The sequence below is a fragment of the Lampetra fluviatilis genome, chromosome 61 (genome assembly GCF_964198595.1).
Source record: "Lampetra fluviatilis chromosome 61, kcLamFluv1.1, whole genome shotgun sequence".
NCBI classification, from domain to species: domain Eukaryota; kingdom Metazoa; phylum Chordata; class Hyperoartia; order Petromyzontiformes; family Petromyzontidae; genus Lampetra; species Lampetra fluviatilis.
Window position 1 is genome coordinate 3,367,808 of NC_136335.1, and position 15,827 is coordinate 3,383,634.

The following is a 15,827-nucleotide window of genomic DNA, read 5'->3' on the forward strand; positions in this document are numbered from 1 at the left end:
CACAAGCCGGCGTGAGTAGGTGAAACGTTGAGTTTTATAAGGGCACCACGGGGTGACCAGCCCCTCCCCACCCAGCCCCTCCCCACCGTCCCCACCCACCCTCCCCTCTCCACCCAGCCCCACCCCTCCCATTTGTGGATGCACGACGGACGGACACAATAATCACCTGTGGGCTGGTGGAACCAGTGGGTTCCTACCAGTAAAACTGCTGAAGAAGGCCACGTACGTGACTTTACCAAAAGACCCAAATAATATGCCTGCAGTCACGAAAGCTTTAAGTCGAGATTTGTCTGGGCACTCCGAGGGCTGACGTTTGCTGCTGTTAGCTTCACATTAATTCTAGATTTGAAGCTTTCGTGACTGCAAGGATTAATATTCTTAGGTGTTTTCGGTAAAGTCACGTAGGTAAAACATCAAAATTAATAAAAGTAAAATTAAATAAAAATCACGACGTTTCGGAGGCAACACAAGCTTCCGTCTTCAGGTGGAACCGTCACAGCCACGACAGCTGTATCAAGTAAATGAGAGATTGCAAGAGCTACCACTCCGTTTATATAATGGTTGGAGAGGGGGGGGGGGAAGCGGCAAGTACGGCACACTTTTTATTCATATGGTAAGGTGAGGCTTAAGAGGGTGAGCCTTTGTTATGGAGAGGTACGGTTTGTGACTAAGCCTGGCCTACATAACATGTTCGTGGTACGTCCGCGATCTGTCCGAGGTCACGCCGAGGCAGACCAGATTGAGGTCGTGCTCGATCCGCCTTGACCCTTGAGGACAGACGTTGAGTTCGTGGTTTAATCAGAATCAGAAACGGTTTTAATCGCCATGCAAGTTTACACATACGCGGAATTTACTATGGTCGGAAGGTGCATACATTCAACATGTAGGAATCTTAAAAACTCGAATAGGTGATATACAGTCTAACTATACTAACGTTACAAAGTAGAACTAATACTAACGGGCTAAAGTATTTAAAATTATGAATAAGTAGACCATATAAAATGTGAATGTAAAATGTGAAATAGCCATAATATACAATCTTAGAATACAAAAATACAAATAAGATAACACGTAAGTTTGACTAGGGTGTAATTGTGTAGATTAAATGTTATAGTAAGTGTAAAAGTCATTTTAAGTGTAAAAGTCAATTCGCGTTGTGCAGATGAAAAACACTGGAGACCGTTTTGGTTGCGCTTGGGGGCCGTCCATAAATGACGTCACGCACCTAGGGGAGGGGGGGGGTCAGACATTTGTGACGATGTGTGACGAGGGGGGGGGGGGAGTTGAGAAATGTGACGTCACATCAAAATGCACAACTTTAAATAAATATAGGCAACTCGTTCTACTTAATTAAATAGACTTTGTAATAAATGTTTTCTCCTACAACATCAGAGCACAGCGGCACATTAAATACGCAATACAATGACAATAGTTTAAAGCGATTTGAAGCATGTTTAATTTTTTTGGGGAAGGGGGGGCAGAGCTTTGTGACGTCATATTTGAGGGGGGGGGGGGTCTAACTTTGTGTGACGATGGGGGGGGGGGGTCAGAAATCGTCCAAAATCGCGTGACGTCATTTATGGACGCACCATAAACTAAAAAGCCTGCGTGTTAAACTCATCAGATTTGAAGCCTTTCGTGACTGCAAGGATTCCTACTCTAAGGTTTTTTTCGGTAAAGTCACGTGGGTAAAAAATATAAATAATAATAAAAAGATAATGTAATAAATAATAGAAATAAAATAATGACAATAGTTTTTAATTCTATTATTTCTTCCGTTATTTTTTATTATTTTTTATTTATTTTTCACCTACGTGACTTTACCCATAAAAACCTAAGAAAATTAAACTCATCAATTTAAAAAACGAAAACCACGTGGAGCTACAAACACCACGTGACCTCCCCCCCCCCGCTCGGTTTCCGGGACTTGGCCAATGGGGTGAGAGCGAGGAGGGGGTGGGGGCGGGGCAAAGCGGATCAGGCTACGGTGGCCGACTCCGTCCTTTAAATAAAAAAAACGCGTTTTGTTGTTAGCCGAGCTCCCCTATCGCTTTGGGGGTGACGCGAAGCAGCATCAACATCGGCTGTGTAAGTTTCCTTCGGTCGCAACCGGGTACCCGATACCCGTACACCCTACCCGATACCCGGCTACCCGTACCCGGGTACGGGTAGGCCGTGAGTCACTGGTGAGTCACCGTTTGTCACTCATTTCCCAACGTCTTGTCTCTTCTCACAATTCAAGTTTCCTAGAATCAACCCACCCGCGCCTGCAACGTGGCTTCATCCCAGAGGTCGCAATCGGGTACACGTACCCGTACCCTACCCGGCCGGGTACGGGTAGGGTACGGGTACGGCCGGGTACGGGTACCCGTTTTCGACCCTGGTGCGGCCGGGTACGGGTAAGGAATCAAAACCCGTTTGCGACCTCTGCGCCTGGGACAGGCGAGTGGGTGGTCGCGAAACGTCGTTTCCGTGTCGTCACTCAGTCGGCTTTGTCGTGGCGAGGGAGAAGGCGGGTTGAGTTGTGGCGGTAACCACACCTCCGTTTCCCTGGCGACAGGCACCAGCACTACTACACTATATACTACACTATACACTACTATACACTACTATATACTACTATATACTACACTATACACTACTATACGCTACACTATACACTACACTACTATACACTACTACACTATATACTACAATATACACTACTATATACTACACTATATACTACTATACACTACTACACTCTCCACTAATACACTACCACACTATACACTACAATATACACTACTACACTATATACTACACTATACACTACACTATACACTACACTATACACTACACTATACACTACACTATACACTACTATACACTACTATATACTACTACACTATACACTACACTATACACTACTACACTTCTATACACTACTACACTATACACTACACTATGGGTCTCTCTGTGCGAGTCTCTGTGTCTCTGCGTGAGTCTCTGGGTGTGTGCAAGTCTATGGCTCTCTGCGTGAGTCTCTGGGTGTGTGTAAGTCTATGGCTCTCTGTGTGAGTCTAAGGGTCTCTGTGTGAGTCTCTGGGTGTAAGTCTATGGCTCTCTGCGTGAGTCTCTGGGTGTGTGCAAGTCTATGGCTCTCTGTGTGAGTCTAAGGGTCTCTGTGTGAGTCTCCGGGTGTGTGTAAGTCTATGGCTCTCTGTGTGAGTCTATGGCTCTCTGTGTGAGTCTAAGGGTCTCTGTGTGAGTCTCTGGGTGTGTGTAAGTCTATGGCTCTCTGTGTGAGTCTATGGCTCTCTGTGTGAGTCTAAGGGTCTCTGTGTGAGTCTCTGGGTGTGTGTAAGTATATGGCTCTCTGTGTGAGTCTCTGGGTGTGTGTAAGTCTATGGCTCTCTGTGCAAGTCTATGGCTCTCTGTGTGAGTCTATGTGTCTCTCGCGACCCTCAGAAAGGGCATCTCACGCACCCAGGGGGTGGCGTGCACCCCAGGTTAAGAAGAAGAAGCACTCACGACTGCTCTAAAGGCTTTTGCTTTGTCAACGTGAACCGATGGGCAGTTTGGTTTTTTTTGTTCGTGGTAGGCTACGAGAATTCGTTTCTCTGCTTATTCGATGTTGCCCCGTCCCTTAAAGCCTTTCGTGACTGCAGGAATTCATATTCTTTGGGTCTTTCGGTAAATCTTCTTAGGTTTTTTCGGTAAAGTCACGTAGAAAGTAAAATAAAAACAATTTTATTTTATTTTACTTTCTACGTGACTTTACCGAAAAAACCTAAGAAGATGATTCCTTGCAGTCACGAAAGCTTCAAATCTAGAATCTTTCGGTAAAGTCACGTAGATAGAACAATAAAACATGATAGCTTGAAAGCATTTAGCGCGGGGCCCGTATCATAAGCAGCTACTTGTGGCGCTACGAGGAAAATGCGCCACTGGTTTTTGTGCCCTTCCACTTCACAGCCGGGAGGACACGGGCACGACCACCAGTGCGGTGACTGCTCCCAAACTCGCCGGCTAAGGGGGATGACCACCACGACCACCGCGACCACCGCCAGCGACGCGTGGGACGAGTCCGGCGACCCCGGGTGCCACCATCCCCTGGCGGCCCTCGCCTCGTCCGAGGAGTTTGCGAGGACGCGGTACCGCGACACGAGCCGCCTCGTCTGGGAGCGCCAGCGGCGCGAAGAGGCGACGTCCAGCCGGGCGCAGCTGGACGGGAGCTACCTCCTGCGCAAGTGCGGAGTGTGGACGGGCGAGCGGGGCAACCAGGCCGTGCTGGTGCGGGGCCGCCCGCACGCTGGGGCCAACCCTGCCAAGTCCGCAGTGTGCAGCCTCATGTGACGAGCGGGTTTTTTGGGGTGTGGTGGGGACACACCGTGGATTTTTATAACTTTGAAGGTGGGGGGTGGGGAAAGATGCGTTCGCTCGTTCACTCGACCACTCATTCACTCAGCCACAAAACCACTCACTCAACCACTCGCTCATTCACTCAACCACTCGCTCGTTCACTCAACCACTCATTCACGCAACCACAAAACCACTCACTCAACCACTCGCTCATTCACTCAACCACTCATTCACGCAACCACAAAACCACTCATTCACGCAACCACAAAACCACTCACTCATCCACTCGCTCATTCACTCAACCACTCGCTCAATGACTCAACCACACACCCGCTCGCCGGTCCACTCGCTCAGCGAATGAGCGATGCCATTCGCAAAACACAACAGAGTGGGCGGGCGGGGGGACGCCGTGCGTGCGAAACAAAAACGAACTTTATTAAATATATAAACAGTCAAGTTTCTCATCGCAGTGAGCACTGATATGAAACGCCGCAGCGAACCTGTTCACGTGCGCGGAGCGGCCAGGAGCTCAACGCATCGCTCGCTGGGCGATCGATGCCCCACTTCCTCCTCCTCGAGATCGACCCACGGACAAGTCGCTCGCTCACAATAAATAACAGCCCCAACCCCCCCCCCACCAAGCCCCCCAACTTCCAACGTCGCAGGGTTCGGGGGGGGGGGGGGTACCCGGGACATCGAAATGCGTCTCCATCCGCGTCTCCCCGCCAACCGCGAAAATAAAGGAATGGGAATAGTGATACGCTCGCCACCCTGCGTTCTATAAAACACTTTACGAATATTTTTTATTAAATCCTTTATATTACGTTCGCTTGCTTTGCTTTGGACCGTGCAAATCTTTCGGTCGTTTTTTAACCCACTTCCCGTGATCCAATCGAGCTGACATTTTGCACACAGACTCGTTGTGCGTGACAATGCATTTTCGTGAAAAAATTTTTTCCAAAATTTTACACTGTTTAGGGAAAAATATTTAAATATTTAATTACCAATTGTTTAATGGTGGCAGGCAATCATCTGACCCATAGGTGGCAGCCATCTCAAGCCAGAGGACGAGAGGACTCTAGCCGCCCCGATGCCACGCATATAAAGGATTTATAGTGAAAAACTTTGTTTTTACGGGTTTACTTGTTTTACCTGGTGTAAGTACAACTGAGCTACAGATATTTTTTTCAGGAGAAACCTGGCTATCGTCGTCGTGTGGAAATTTAAATCGATCTTCATTTGAAGCTTTCGTGACTGCAGGAATCCACACTCTTTGGTTCTTTCGGTAAAGTCACGTGGGTAGAGATTAAACGAAATAAATCACGACGCTTCACAAGGCAGCAGACATCGTGCTGCTCAAGGCAGCAGACATCATCGCGGTTTTCACCTGAAGACGGGCGCTTGTGTTGCGATCGAAACGTCGTGATTTATTTTGTTTTATTTCTACCCCACGTGACTTTACCGAAAGAACCAAAGCGCATACATTTATATCAGCCAAAGACACTGAACGTGTTACGTCGATATTCCGAACGTGCTACGTTGATTCTAAATGTCGAGCGGTAAAAACCGGAGCACCCGGAGAAAAAAAAAATCCACACGACGACAGGGAGGGAGAGAGAGACACTGCAAACTCCAAATATACAGCAGCAGCAGCAGGCGTCAGGATTGAACCCACGAGACCTCCTGTATACCAGGCGAGGTAGTTAACATCTCGCCACCATCTCGCCGCAGGTAAAACGAGAAGTTTGTGTCGCCTTCCTTGCATTCGTTTCACCTGGGCTTACCCCCCTCTCCCTCCCTCCCGACTACCCCATAACATCGCAAGTTGACTGCGTCGGAATTTTTTTTTAAGAAACTCTCCAAGTCCAGCGTGCAGCGGCGATGGGGAGGGGGGGGCACCCCCCCCCCCTCTACCCTACCCCCCACCCCCCTACCCCCCCAACCCAAGCGACACGCTAAAAAAATACATCTCCAACAAAGTGTAAACTGCAGCACGGGCCGGGCGCTCGCTCGAAACGTTGCCCCGTCGGCCGTAAACCGTTGGTTTTTTTTTGCCTTCCGCCCACGAGGGTCAAACTCAACGCGCTCGCGGGTATCGGAGGGGGGGGGGGGAGGTAAAAAAACACAGCGGGCACCCCCCCGCCTCCCCATCACTGCAGCTCTTCCTTCAAAACCCCGCCAGCACCCAACGACGACTGACCGACGGAGGCCGGCGGGAGGCGCGCGGAGAGAGACGCGAGGAATGGAAGCGACGCCGTGATGCCGGGAGGGGGCAGGGGGGGGGGGGGCACCACCAACACTCCCCCCTCACAACCCCCCCACGGGCCACAGCAGGGTCGTGCTCGTCACGAAGTTACGCACGGACGGACAGACACGCACGCATGCACGGACAGACACGCACGCACGGACACGCACGCACGGACAGACACGCACGCACAGACAGACACGCACGGACGGACAGACGCACGCACGCACAGACACGCACGCACAGACACGCACGCACGGACAGACACGCACGGACGGACAGACACGCACGCACGGACAGGCACGCACGGACAGACACGCGCGTTTACCCCCCCTCCCTCCCAACTCCCTTCTCTTCTCTTGCCTCCAGACGTTAGTCTCTCGCCAAGAAACACTCGTCATGTATATTTAAAAAAACTAAAACAACAACTCGCGCTGCCTGGCTTCTAGAGGAGCGGACAACAAACGGCGGACGGCCGCGGGATTAATTAAATTAAATAAATAAATATGCCGCGCGCAAACGCAAATAAAGTTAACGACGAAAAGGCGGCGCGCGATCGGTTTCGCCACAGAGCGGACGGCCCAACAATAGCGGAGCGGGGGTGGGGAGGGCGCGCGTGTGTGTGTGTGTGTGCGCGTGTGTGTGCGTGTGCGGTGGGGGATTAATAAATACGATACGATACGACGGTGGCCGGCTCTGCGGAAGCGTGAAATGTCGGTGGTGGTTGGGTGGCGGTGTCGGAGGAGCGGCGTCCATCTCCACCCGCTCTCCGGCGCGAGCGAGCGAGAGGGCGAGGACAAAAATCGATCGTTGCTGGGACTTTTTTTTTTGTCGAAATCGCCCTCCCTACGTTGGGATCTCCTCGACCCCCGTTGCCGACGTCATCGTCGTCTTTCTGCAAGCGGCAGCGTGTAACGACGCGTCCGTGTTACGGGCCGAAAACAACCTGTGACGCAACGCGGGTCAAACTATCCACGTGCGGAGGAGACCCATAGAGAGACTCGCGCGCGCTGCTGCACATCTTTGCACAGTCCCAGATGCCCGCATACACTTGCACAGACTTACAGAGAACCCATGAACGTAAAAAAACTTCTACGCCACCAGCCACACACGCCGCGTGCGTGCGGGTGTGCAGGTTTTCTTTCTCCGTCTGCTTCTACCCCCTCTGCCTCTTCTCCAGTCAGATCCACCACCGTCCTCAAACCCTCCCCGCCGCAGCCACTAGAGGCGCTACATTAACCGATGCGTCGAGAGAGACCCGAGAGAAGAAAGGATTCTTGAATCGGGAACCTCCAGATGGCTGTCCGCAACACGGGTGCATCGGTAACCACGACGAATGATCGCCTTGCCCCGATCGATCCCCAACCACGATCCGCGAGATTCCCACCGACGACACCATCGGGACGGTCTTGAGACCCCGCATCTCCCCCGCTTCGACCTCCGGTGACCCCGCCCGGCTGACGAGCATTGGCGGAGGAGACGGACGGACCCCCAGGGCGGAGCGGCGGGAGGAAGGAGAGTTGAGCGAGCGAGCGAGCGACTGTGTCGCCGGCCGCAGTCTCATCTGGACGTGACCCCGAGTGCCTGCTTGAGGTTCTCGTAGACCACGTAGCTGATGCTCACGGCCGGGATGACCTTCATGTAGTTGGGCGCCAGGCCGCGGTACAGGCCCAGCAGCCCTTCCTGGCGCACGATGGAGCGGAAGAGACCCACCATGGTGACGGGGGCGTCGCCCTCGCTCGCCATCGACGCTGCGGTGAGGGGTGGGGGGGGAGAGGGAAACAGTTAGCCGAGTCGGAGACCCCGCGGGACACGTACGTGTCTATGTAGAACTTGTTTTGCGCCGTGCGTAGCCAACTGTGCTAATCGGAGGAGCAGTCTAGAGTCTATGGGCAGTGTTAGTCTATGGGCAGTGTTAGTCTATGGGCAGTGTTAGTCTATGGGCAGTGTTGAGTCTATGGGCTGTGTTGAGTCTATGGGCAGTGTTGAGTCTATGGGCAGTGTTGAGTCTATGGGCAGTGTTAGTCTATGGGTAGTGTTAGTCTATGGGCAGTGTTGAGTCTATGGGCAGTGTTGAGTCTATGGGCAGTGTTGAGTCTATGGGCAGTGTTGAGTCTATGGGCAGTGTTAGTCTATGGGCAGTGTTAGTCTATGGGCAGTGTTAGTCTATGGGTAGTGTTGAGTCTATGGGCAGTGTTGAGTCTATGGGCAGTGTTGAGTCTATGGGCAGTGTTGAGTCTATGGGCAGTGTTAGTCTATGGGCAGTGTTAGTCTATGGGCAGTGTTAGTCTATGGGCAGTGTTGAGTCTATGGGCAGTGTTGAGTCTATGGGCAGTGTTAGTCTATGGGCAGTGTTAGTCTATGGGCAGTGTTGAGTCTATGGGCAGTGTTGAGTCTATGGGCAGTGTTGAGTCTATGGGTAGTGTTGAGTCTATGGGTAGTGCTGAGTCTATGGGTAGTGTTGAGTCTATGGGCAGTGTTGAGTCTATGGGCAGTGTTGAGTCTATGGGCAGTGTTGAGTCTATGGGCAGTGTTGAGTCTATGGGCAGTGTTGAGTCTATGGGTAGTGCTGAGTCTATGGGTAGTGTTGAGTCTATGGGCAGTGTTGAGTCTATGGGTAGTGTTGAGTCTATGGGTAGTGTTGAGTCTATGGGCAGTGTTGAGTCTATGGGCAGTGCTGAGTCTATGGGTAGTGTTGAGTCTATGGGTAGTGTTGAGTCTATGGGCAGTGTTGAGTCTATGGGCAGTGCTGAGTCTATGGGTAGTGTTGAGTCTATGGGCAGTGTTGAGTCTATGGGCAGTGCTGAGTCTATGGGTAGTGTTGAGTCTATGGGCAGTGTTGAGTCTATGGGCAGTGTTGAGTCTATGGGCAGTGTTGAGTCTATGGACAGTGTTGAGTCTATGGGCAGTGTTAGTCTATGGGCAGTGTTAGTCTATGGGCAGTGTTAGTCTATGGGCAGTGTTAGTCTATGGGCAGTGTTAGTCTATGGGCAGTGCTAGTCTATGGGCAGTGTTAGTCTATGGGCAGTGTTGAGTCTATGGGCAGTGTTGAGTCTATGGGCAGTGTTGAGTCTATGGGCAGTGTTGAGTCTATGGGCAGTGTTGAGTCTATGGGCAGTGTTGAGTCTATGGGCAGTGTTAGTCTATGGGCAGTGTTGAGTCTATGGGCAGTGTTGAGTCTATGGGCAGTGTTAGTCTATGGGCAGTGTTGAGTCTATGGGCAGTGTTGAGTCTATGGGCAGTGTTAGTCTATGGGCAGTGTTAGTCTATGGGCAGTGTTGAGTCTATGGGCAGTGTTGAGTCTATGGGTAGTGTTGAGTCTATGGGTAGTGTTGAGTCTATGGGCAGTGTTGAGTCTATGGGCAGTGTTGAGTCTATGGGCAGTGTTGAGTCTATGGTGCAGTGTTGAGTCTATGGGCAGTGTTGAGTCTATGGGCAGTGTTGAGTCTATGGGCAGTGTTGAGTCTATGGGTAGTGTTGAGTCTATGGGCAGTGTTGAGTCTATGGTGCAGTGTTGAGTCTATGGGCAGTGTTGAGTCTATGGGCAGTGTTGAGTCTATGGTGCAGTGTTGAGTCTATGGGCAGTGTTGAGTCTATGGGCAGTGTTAAGTCTATGGGCAGTGTTGAGTCTATGGGCAGTGTTGAGTCTATGGGCAGTGTTGAGTCTATGGGCAGTGTTGAGTCTATGGGCAGTGTTGAGTCTATGGGCAGTGTTGAGTCTATGGGCAGTGTTGAGTCTATGGGCAGTGTTGAGTCTATGGACAGTGTTGAGTCTATGGGCAGTGTTAGTCTATGGGCAGTGTTAGTCTATGGGCAGTGTTAGTCTATGGGCAGTGTTAGTCTATGGGCAGTGTTAGTCTATGGGCAGTGCTAGTCTATGGGCAGTGTTAGTCTATGGGCAGTGTTGAGTCTATGGGCAGTGTTGAGTCTATGGGCAGTGTTGAGTCTATGGGCAGTGTTGAGTCTATGGGCAGTGTTGAGTCTATGGGCAGTGTTAGTCTATGGGCAGTGTTGAGTCTATGGGCAGTGTTGAGTCTATGGGCAGTGTTAGTCTATGGGCAGTGTTGAGTCTATGGGCAGTGTTGAGTCTATGGGCAGTGTTAGTCTATGGGCAGTGTTAGTCTATGGGCAGTGTTGAGTCTATGGGCAGTGTTGAGTCTATGGGTAGTGTTGAGTCTATGGGTAGTGCTGAGTCTATGGGTAGTGTTGAGTCTATGGGCAGTGTTGAGTCTATGGGCAGTGTTGAGTCTATGGGTAGTGTTGAGTCTATGGGTAGTGTTGAGTCTATGGGCAGTGTTGAGTCTATGGGCAGTGTTGAGTCTATGGGCAGTGTTGAGTCTATGGTGCAGTGTTAAGTCTATGGGCAGTGTTGAGTCTATGGGCAGTGTTGAGTCTATGGGCAGTGTTGAGTCTATGGGTAGTGTTGAGTCTATGGGCAGTGTTGAGTCTATGGTGCAGTGTTGAGTCTATGGGCAGTGTTGAGTCTATGGGCAGTGTTGAGTCTATGGTGCAGTGTTGAGTCTATGGGCAGTGTTGAGTCTATGGGCAGTGTTAAGTCTATGGGCAGTGTTGAGTCTATGGGCAGTGTTGAGTCTATGGGCAGTGTTGAGTCTATGGGCAGTGTTGAGTCTATGGGCAGTGTTGAGTCTATGGGCAGTGTTGAGTCTATGGGCAGTGTTGAGTCTATGGGCGTGCCTGGAATCTTCTCCAGGTGGTCTCCAGAACCCAGAGGGGCACATTTTTTGTGGTGTTGTTGCAAATTCTCAGAAGTGTTAACATTTTTTTGAAGCACCCTGTATAATGCAGGTGTGTGTGTGTTAAACACACACACATACATAAAATGTCTCTGCGCGTCTCCATCTGTCCCGTGTGCATGCTCAGGCGTGGTGGTGGTGGTGGTGGCGGCGCGTCTTACCGGCGGCCTGCATGCGCGTGCGAACGAGCGCCAGCGGGTAGCTGGCGAGCTGCCCGCACGTGCAGGACACGGTTCCGCAGCACAGCAGCACCAGCACGCCGGGGTCGGCGCTCTCCGACTGGTGCCTCTGTAGCCACGCGTTCTTCAGCGTCTGCCGGGGAAAGGCGCGGCGGAAACGGGCGTCACGGCTGCGATCGTACAAAGCGCCGTTCGCGAGGGTGTGGGAGGGGGGCCCCCTCGCCGAAGAGTGGATTTTGGCCGACTCTTCTACGCTGAACGGATAACTCAAACCCAACCGCATACGGCCTGCGGTGCGTCGATTTATACACGTGATGAGAACAGCTCACATCTGGGCCCATGAAAACGAATCTCCTCATTGCTGCGGCGACTACTACTTCTACTACTACCGTCACAGTCTTTGCTGAAGCCACTGATCATTGGTCTGCGTTCTCAATATCCCTGCAATATCACTAACAGCCACCCTCTCATCATCAGCCGCTCTTCTCAAACTCTTTGTCAGCACCAAGGCAATTGACTTTCTGTCAAGGGCGCCAGGATGGCGCAGTGGTTAACACTTGTGCCTCGCAGAAATAGGAGCCTGGGTTCGGATCCCATCTCGGGAAACCGGTTTGTATGTTCTACATCTGTTCCACATGGGATTCCTCTGGATTCCCCAGTTTCTTCCCACAGCTGAAATAATAATACATGAAACTAAACAATTTTTATTTTACCAGGTCAGGCCCTGGCTATCACAAATAACAGCTCAACGAAGTGGTTTGCAACATCGCGTGGCATTGTATAGCACCAGCCACACACTCTAAACGCGCGATGTGAATTCGACATGCGGAGGGAAAAACTGGAGGACCCGGAGAAAAATCCACGCGACCACGGGGAGAGAGAGAGAGACACCGCAAACTCCAAACGTCGAGCAGACGGATGGACGGGGCCGCGTGTTTGAGAGCCCGCGTTCGGTCAGGAACTGGCAGTGTCGGGACGTTCGCAATGCCGCACGTGCGGGAGCTTCATTTTTACTGGCGGCCGCTGTGTTTACAGCAGAGGTCGCAACCGGGTACCCGATACCCGTACCCTACCCGATACCCGGCTACCCGTACCCGGCCGGGTACGGGTAGCCGTTTGCGACCCTGGTGTGGCCGGGTACGGGTAAGGAATCAAAACCCGTTTGCGACCTTTGGTTTACAGCCGCATCCTGGCAGGAGCCCCGAGTTCCCTTCTCGTCCCTGTCCAGGCACTCATCACATCCCCCCCCCCTCACCTACCCCCCCCTCGTCACTTTATCCCCTTGTCATATTGTTCCCTACCCCAAAGCATCCCAGGATTATTTTAGCCGCGTGTCCACCACCTCTGGTGGGCTCGTGATTGGAGATGCCGGGGGGGGCGAGGAGATTGCAGGTCATTGTGCTGTGTGATGTTTCTACCAGAGTGGGGGGCTCCCCGCCCCCCCCCCCCCTCTCTCTTCTAAGGCGAGCTTGTATAGACTCGATGCTGACCATGCGCTGCGTGCCAGCGGTTTCGGCCCAAACATTATCACTGTTACGCACGAAGCTGCGCTTGCGTTTGACGCTAATGCGAATGAATTCTGTGCGTCAACACGCGGTGTATCAGCTCCTGCGTATCAGCGTGCAGCGTGTTGTACGAGCCGTGCCCCGGCCTGCACTCGCACCTTTACGCCACTCTTCGCGTATTCCGCGGGTTCTTAAGAAGGCGTTGCGGCAAGTCAAGAGGTTCGTCTTGGAATACGCTACCATGCGCGAGTGTGCGCATACGCGTGCATGTGCGGTGTGCCGCCGCAGTAGGTGGTTGCGCGTCTCATCAGTCATCCCCCCGTCAGCCAATGCCTGGCACCTGGGGGGGGGGGTCTGTCACGTGACCTCCGGCAAGTCGGTCTTCGACAGTTCACGTGGCCTAAATCGTCGCCACTAAGTCGTCATTGTTGTTGTCGTCGTCGCTGTTGTCACGATTGTCGTTGTTGTCGTTGTGTCGTGCGAGACCGGATTTGCGCGGGGTTCCCCTCACCTCGTACACGGCCAGGTCGATGCCGGCGTAGGGGATGATGCCCAGAATGTTGGGCACGTAGCCCTTGTAGAAGGCGAGCGTGCCCTCCCTGCGGAACACCTTTTTGGCGCAGTCCACCATGCCGCGGTACTGGCCCGTCTTGCCCAGCGTCAGACGCGTCTTGATCACCTACGGACAGACGGACACGCCGGGAGAGAGAGAGGGAGTTGGTCAAGGGGCAGGGGTCGGCAACCTGCGGCTCCGAATCCGCACGCGGCTCTTCAAGGACCCCCCTCGTGACGTTATTGATTAAGGACCACCGGCCGACTCGTACTCAACGGCATTGCGACTTTTGTTTGTTTGTTTTGTTATCGAATTCGAAAACAAAAACGTCTCTTCTCGTTATTTTGGTCGCCGAGCCCTTGGTCATGGGCAAACGGCGGTTCGTGGCAAACCGAGGCGGCGGGGAGGGGATTGCGCTGGTGGCGTGGAGACAGCCAGCCTGCGCCGTGTGTGTGTATGTGCGCGTGCGTGTGTGCGCGCGTGTGTGTGTGCGTGCCGTCGCTGCTGAGGTCACGGGTGCGGCACGCGAGACCTGTTAGAACGAGTATTACGATTATATCATCAATAAATATTTTTTGTGCTATCTGGCCTCTGGGTGTGTGGGGCATGGTGCGTGCGAGCGTGTGAGAGAACGGGGAGCGGTGGTGTAGCGGTTAACGCGCTGCGCTACGAACCCGGCGATCCGTGTTCCGATTCCCGCTCACGGCCAACACCGGTGATGATTATTTGAACCGGTGCTGGGCCTCCCCTAGGTCGACTCCGCCTCAAATGAGTACCTGGTGCTGTCTGTAAACATCGCCACTAGGGAGACAAAGGCTGCCGGGCGTGGTGCTGGCCACCCACCCCCCTCGTGTGCCGTGCCGGCCTTCATAGGTGCTCGCTAACAGCACTTGCCCCAACAGTCTTATGTTTATACGGGGGACCTTTGTGTGTGTGAGAGATGCGCAGTGAGAAGGGCGTGGTGGGGGTCAGGTGCAAGGTGGGCGTGTGGAGGTATGTGCAGTATGTGCAAGGTATGTGGAACACAGGAAGTGGGGTAAGTGGGGTGTATAGGACGGACTTGAGACGTGGGGCATGATATGTGGTGTACACCTCGTACACCACATATCATGCGCGTGTGAGGTGTGTGCGTACGAGGTGTGTGCGCGTGAGGTGTGCGTGTGTGAGGTGTGTGCGCGTGTGAGGTGTGTGAGGTGTGTGCGTGTACGAGGTGCGTGCGTGTACGAGGTGCGTGCGTGTACGAGGTGCGTGTGTGAGGTGTGTGCGTGTGAGGTGTGTGCGTGTGCGAGGTGTGCATGCGTGTGCCAGGGTGAACCCTGACCTCGAGCGGGTAGATGATCGTCTGTGCCGTGGCGCCGGCGAGCGACCCGGCCACCAGCCTCTCCTGGATGCCCAGCGTCTCCTGCTGGGAGCCGATCAGCTTCTTGATCTGTAGGCGCAGGACGACAAAGAAGAAAGATCGTACACGTGCATGGATTGGGTCGCCATCTCAACCCCACGTTTGGTGGCCGTGAGAGTGGGACCGCATCGCGCTCGGGTCTCTCGCCGTGCTAGCGACGCGCTAACCGTTGCACCGCCACTCTCCACATACGCACGCTTACACGCACACGTACGCGCGAGCACACACGCTCGCAAAAATCAAACTTCCCCCCCTCCTATAGCCTGAACGCACTGTTGGGGCAAGTGCCGTTAGCGAGCACCCATGAAGGCCGGCATGCTCACACACACTCGGGCGAGCTCACGCACGTACGGACACACTCGGGCGAGCTCACGCACACACGGACACACTCGGGCGAGCTCACGCACACACGGACACACTCGGGCGCGCTCACCCACACACGGACACACTTGGGTGTGCTCACGCACACACGGACACACTTGGGCACGCTCACGCACGTACGGACACACGAGCGCGCTCACGCACCTGCTCATACGCCATGAACTTGATGGCCGACTCGGGGGCGATCTTGAGTGCGTTGACGAGGTTCCCGCGCCACAGGGAGCGCACGCCCCCCTCGCGCAGCATGTGCCTCATGCCGCTCACCATGCTGATGCTGTTCGAGCGCGACGCCTTCACCTGCACGCGCGCACAGACACACGCGCACAGACACACGCGCACAGACACACGCGCACAGACACACGCGCACAGACACACGCGCACAGACACACGCGCACAGACACACGCGCACAGACACACGCGCACAGACACACGCGCACACAGACACACGCGCACACAGACACGCGCAG

At 53.3% G+C, this 15,827-nt stretch overlaps 2 protein-coding genes across 3 annotated transcripts in view; one reads left to right on the plus strand and one right to left on the minus strand.

The window, feature by feature from the left end:
- Positions 1 to 2,056: 2,056 nt before the first annotated feature.
- Positions 2,057 to 4,794, plus strand: BRD3OS (BRD3 opposite strand). The gene is made up of 2 exons (XM_078881407.1): positions 2,057 to 2,088; positions 3,958 to 4,794. The coding sequence occupies exon 2, from the start codon at positions 4,021 to 4,023 to the stop codon at positions 4,336 to 4,338; it is 318 nt and encodes a 105-aa protein (XP_078737533.1). The 5' UTR covers positions 2,057 to 2,088; positions 3,958 to 4,020; the 3' UTR covers positions 4,339 to 4,794.
- A 310-nt stretch (positions 4,795 to 5,104) lies between these two features.
- Positions 5,105 to 15,827, minus strand: part of LOC144951253 (calcium-binding mitochondrial carrier protein SCaMC-2-B-like) — a 57,016-nt gene continuing 46,293 nt past the window's right edge. For both annotated transcript variants that reach the window (XM_078881404.1, XM_078881406.1), the window contains exons 6-10: positions 15,505 to 15,657; positions 14,902 to 15,009; positions 13,539 to 13,706; positions 11,505 to 11,655; positions 5,105 to 8,340 (exon numbers count right to left, since the gene is read on the minus strand). In XM_078881404.1, the coding sequence (XP_078737530.1) occupies positions 8,150 to 8,340; positions 11,505 to 11,655; positions 13,539 to 13,706; positions 14,902 to 15,009; positions 15,505 to 15,657 (771 nt within the window). In that variant the 3' untranslated portion in view covers positions 5,105 to 8,149. The remainder of the gene's footprint in view (positions 8,341 to 11,504; positions 11,656 to 13,538; positions 13,707 to 14,901; positions 15,010 to 15,504; positions 15,658 to 15,827) is intronic.

Excerpts from the sequence above, each read along its gene's own strand:
- BRD3OS (XM_078881407.1), top strand. The coding sequence starts at position 4,021 with ATGACCACCACGACCACCGCGACCACCGCCAGCGACGCGTGGGACGAG.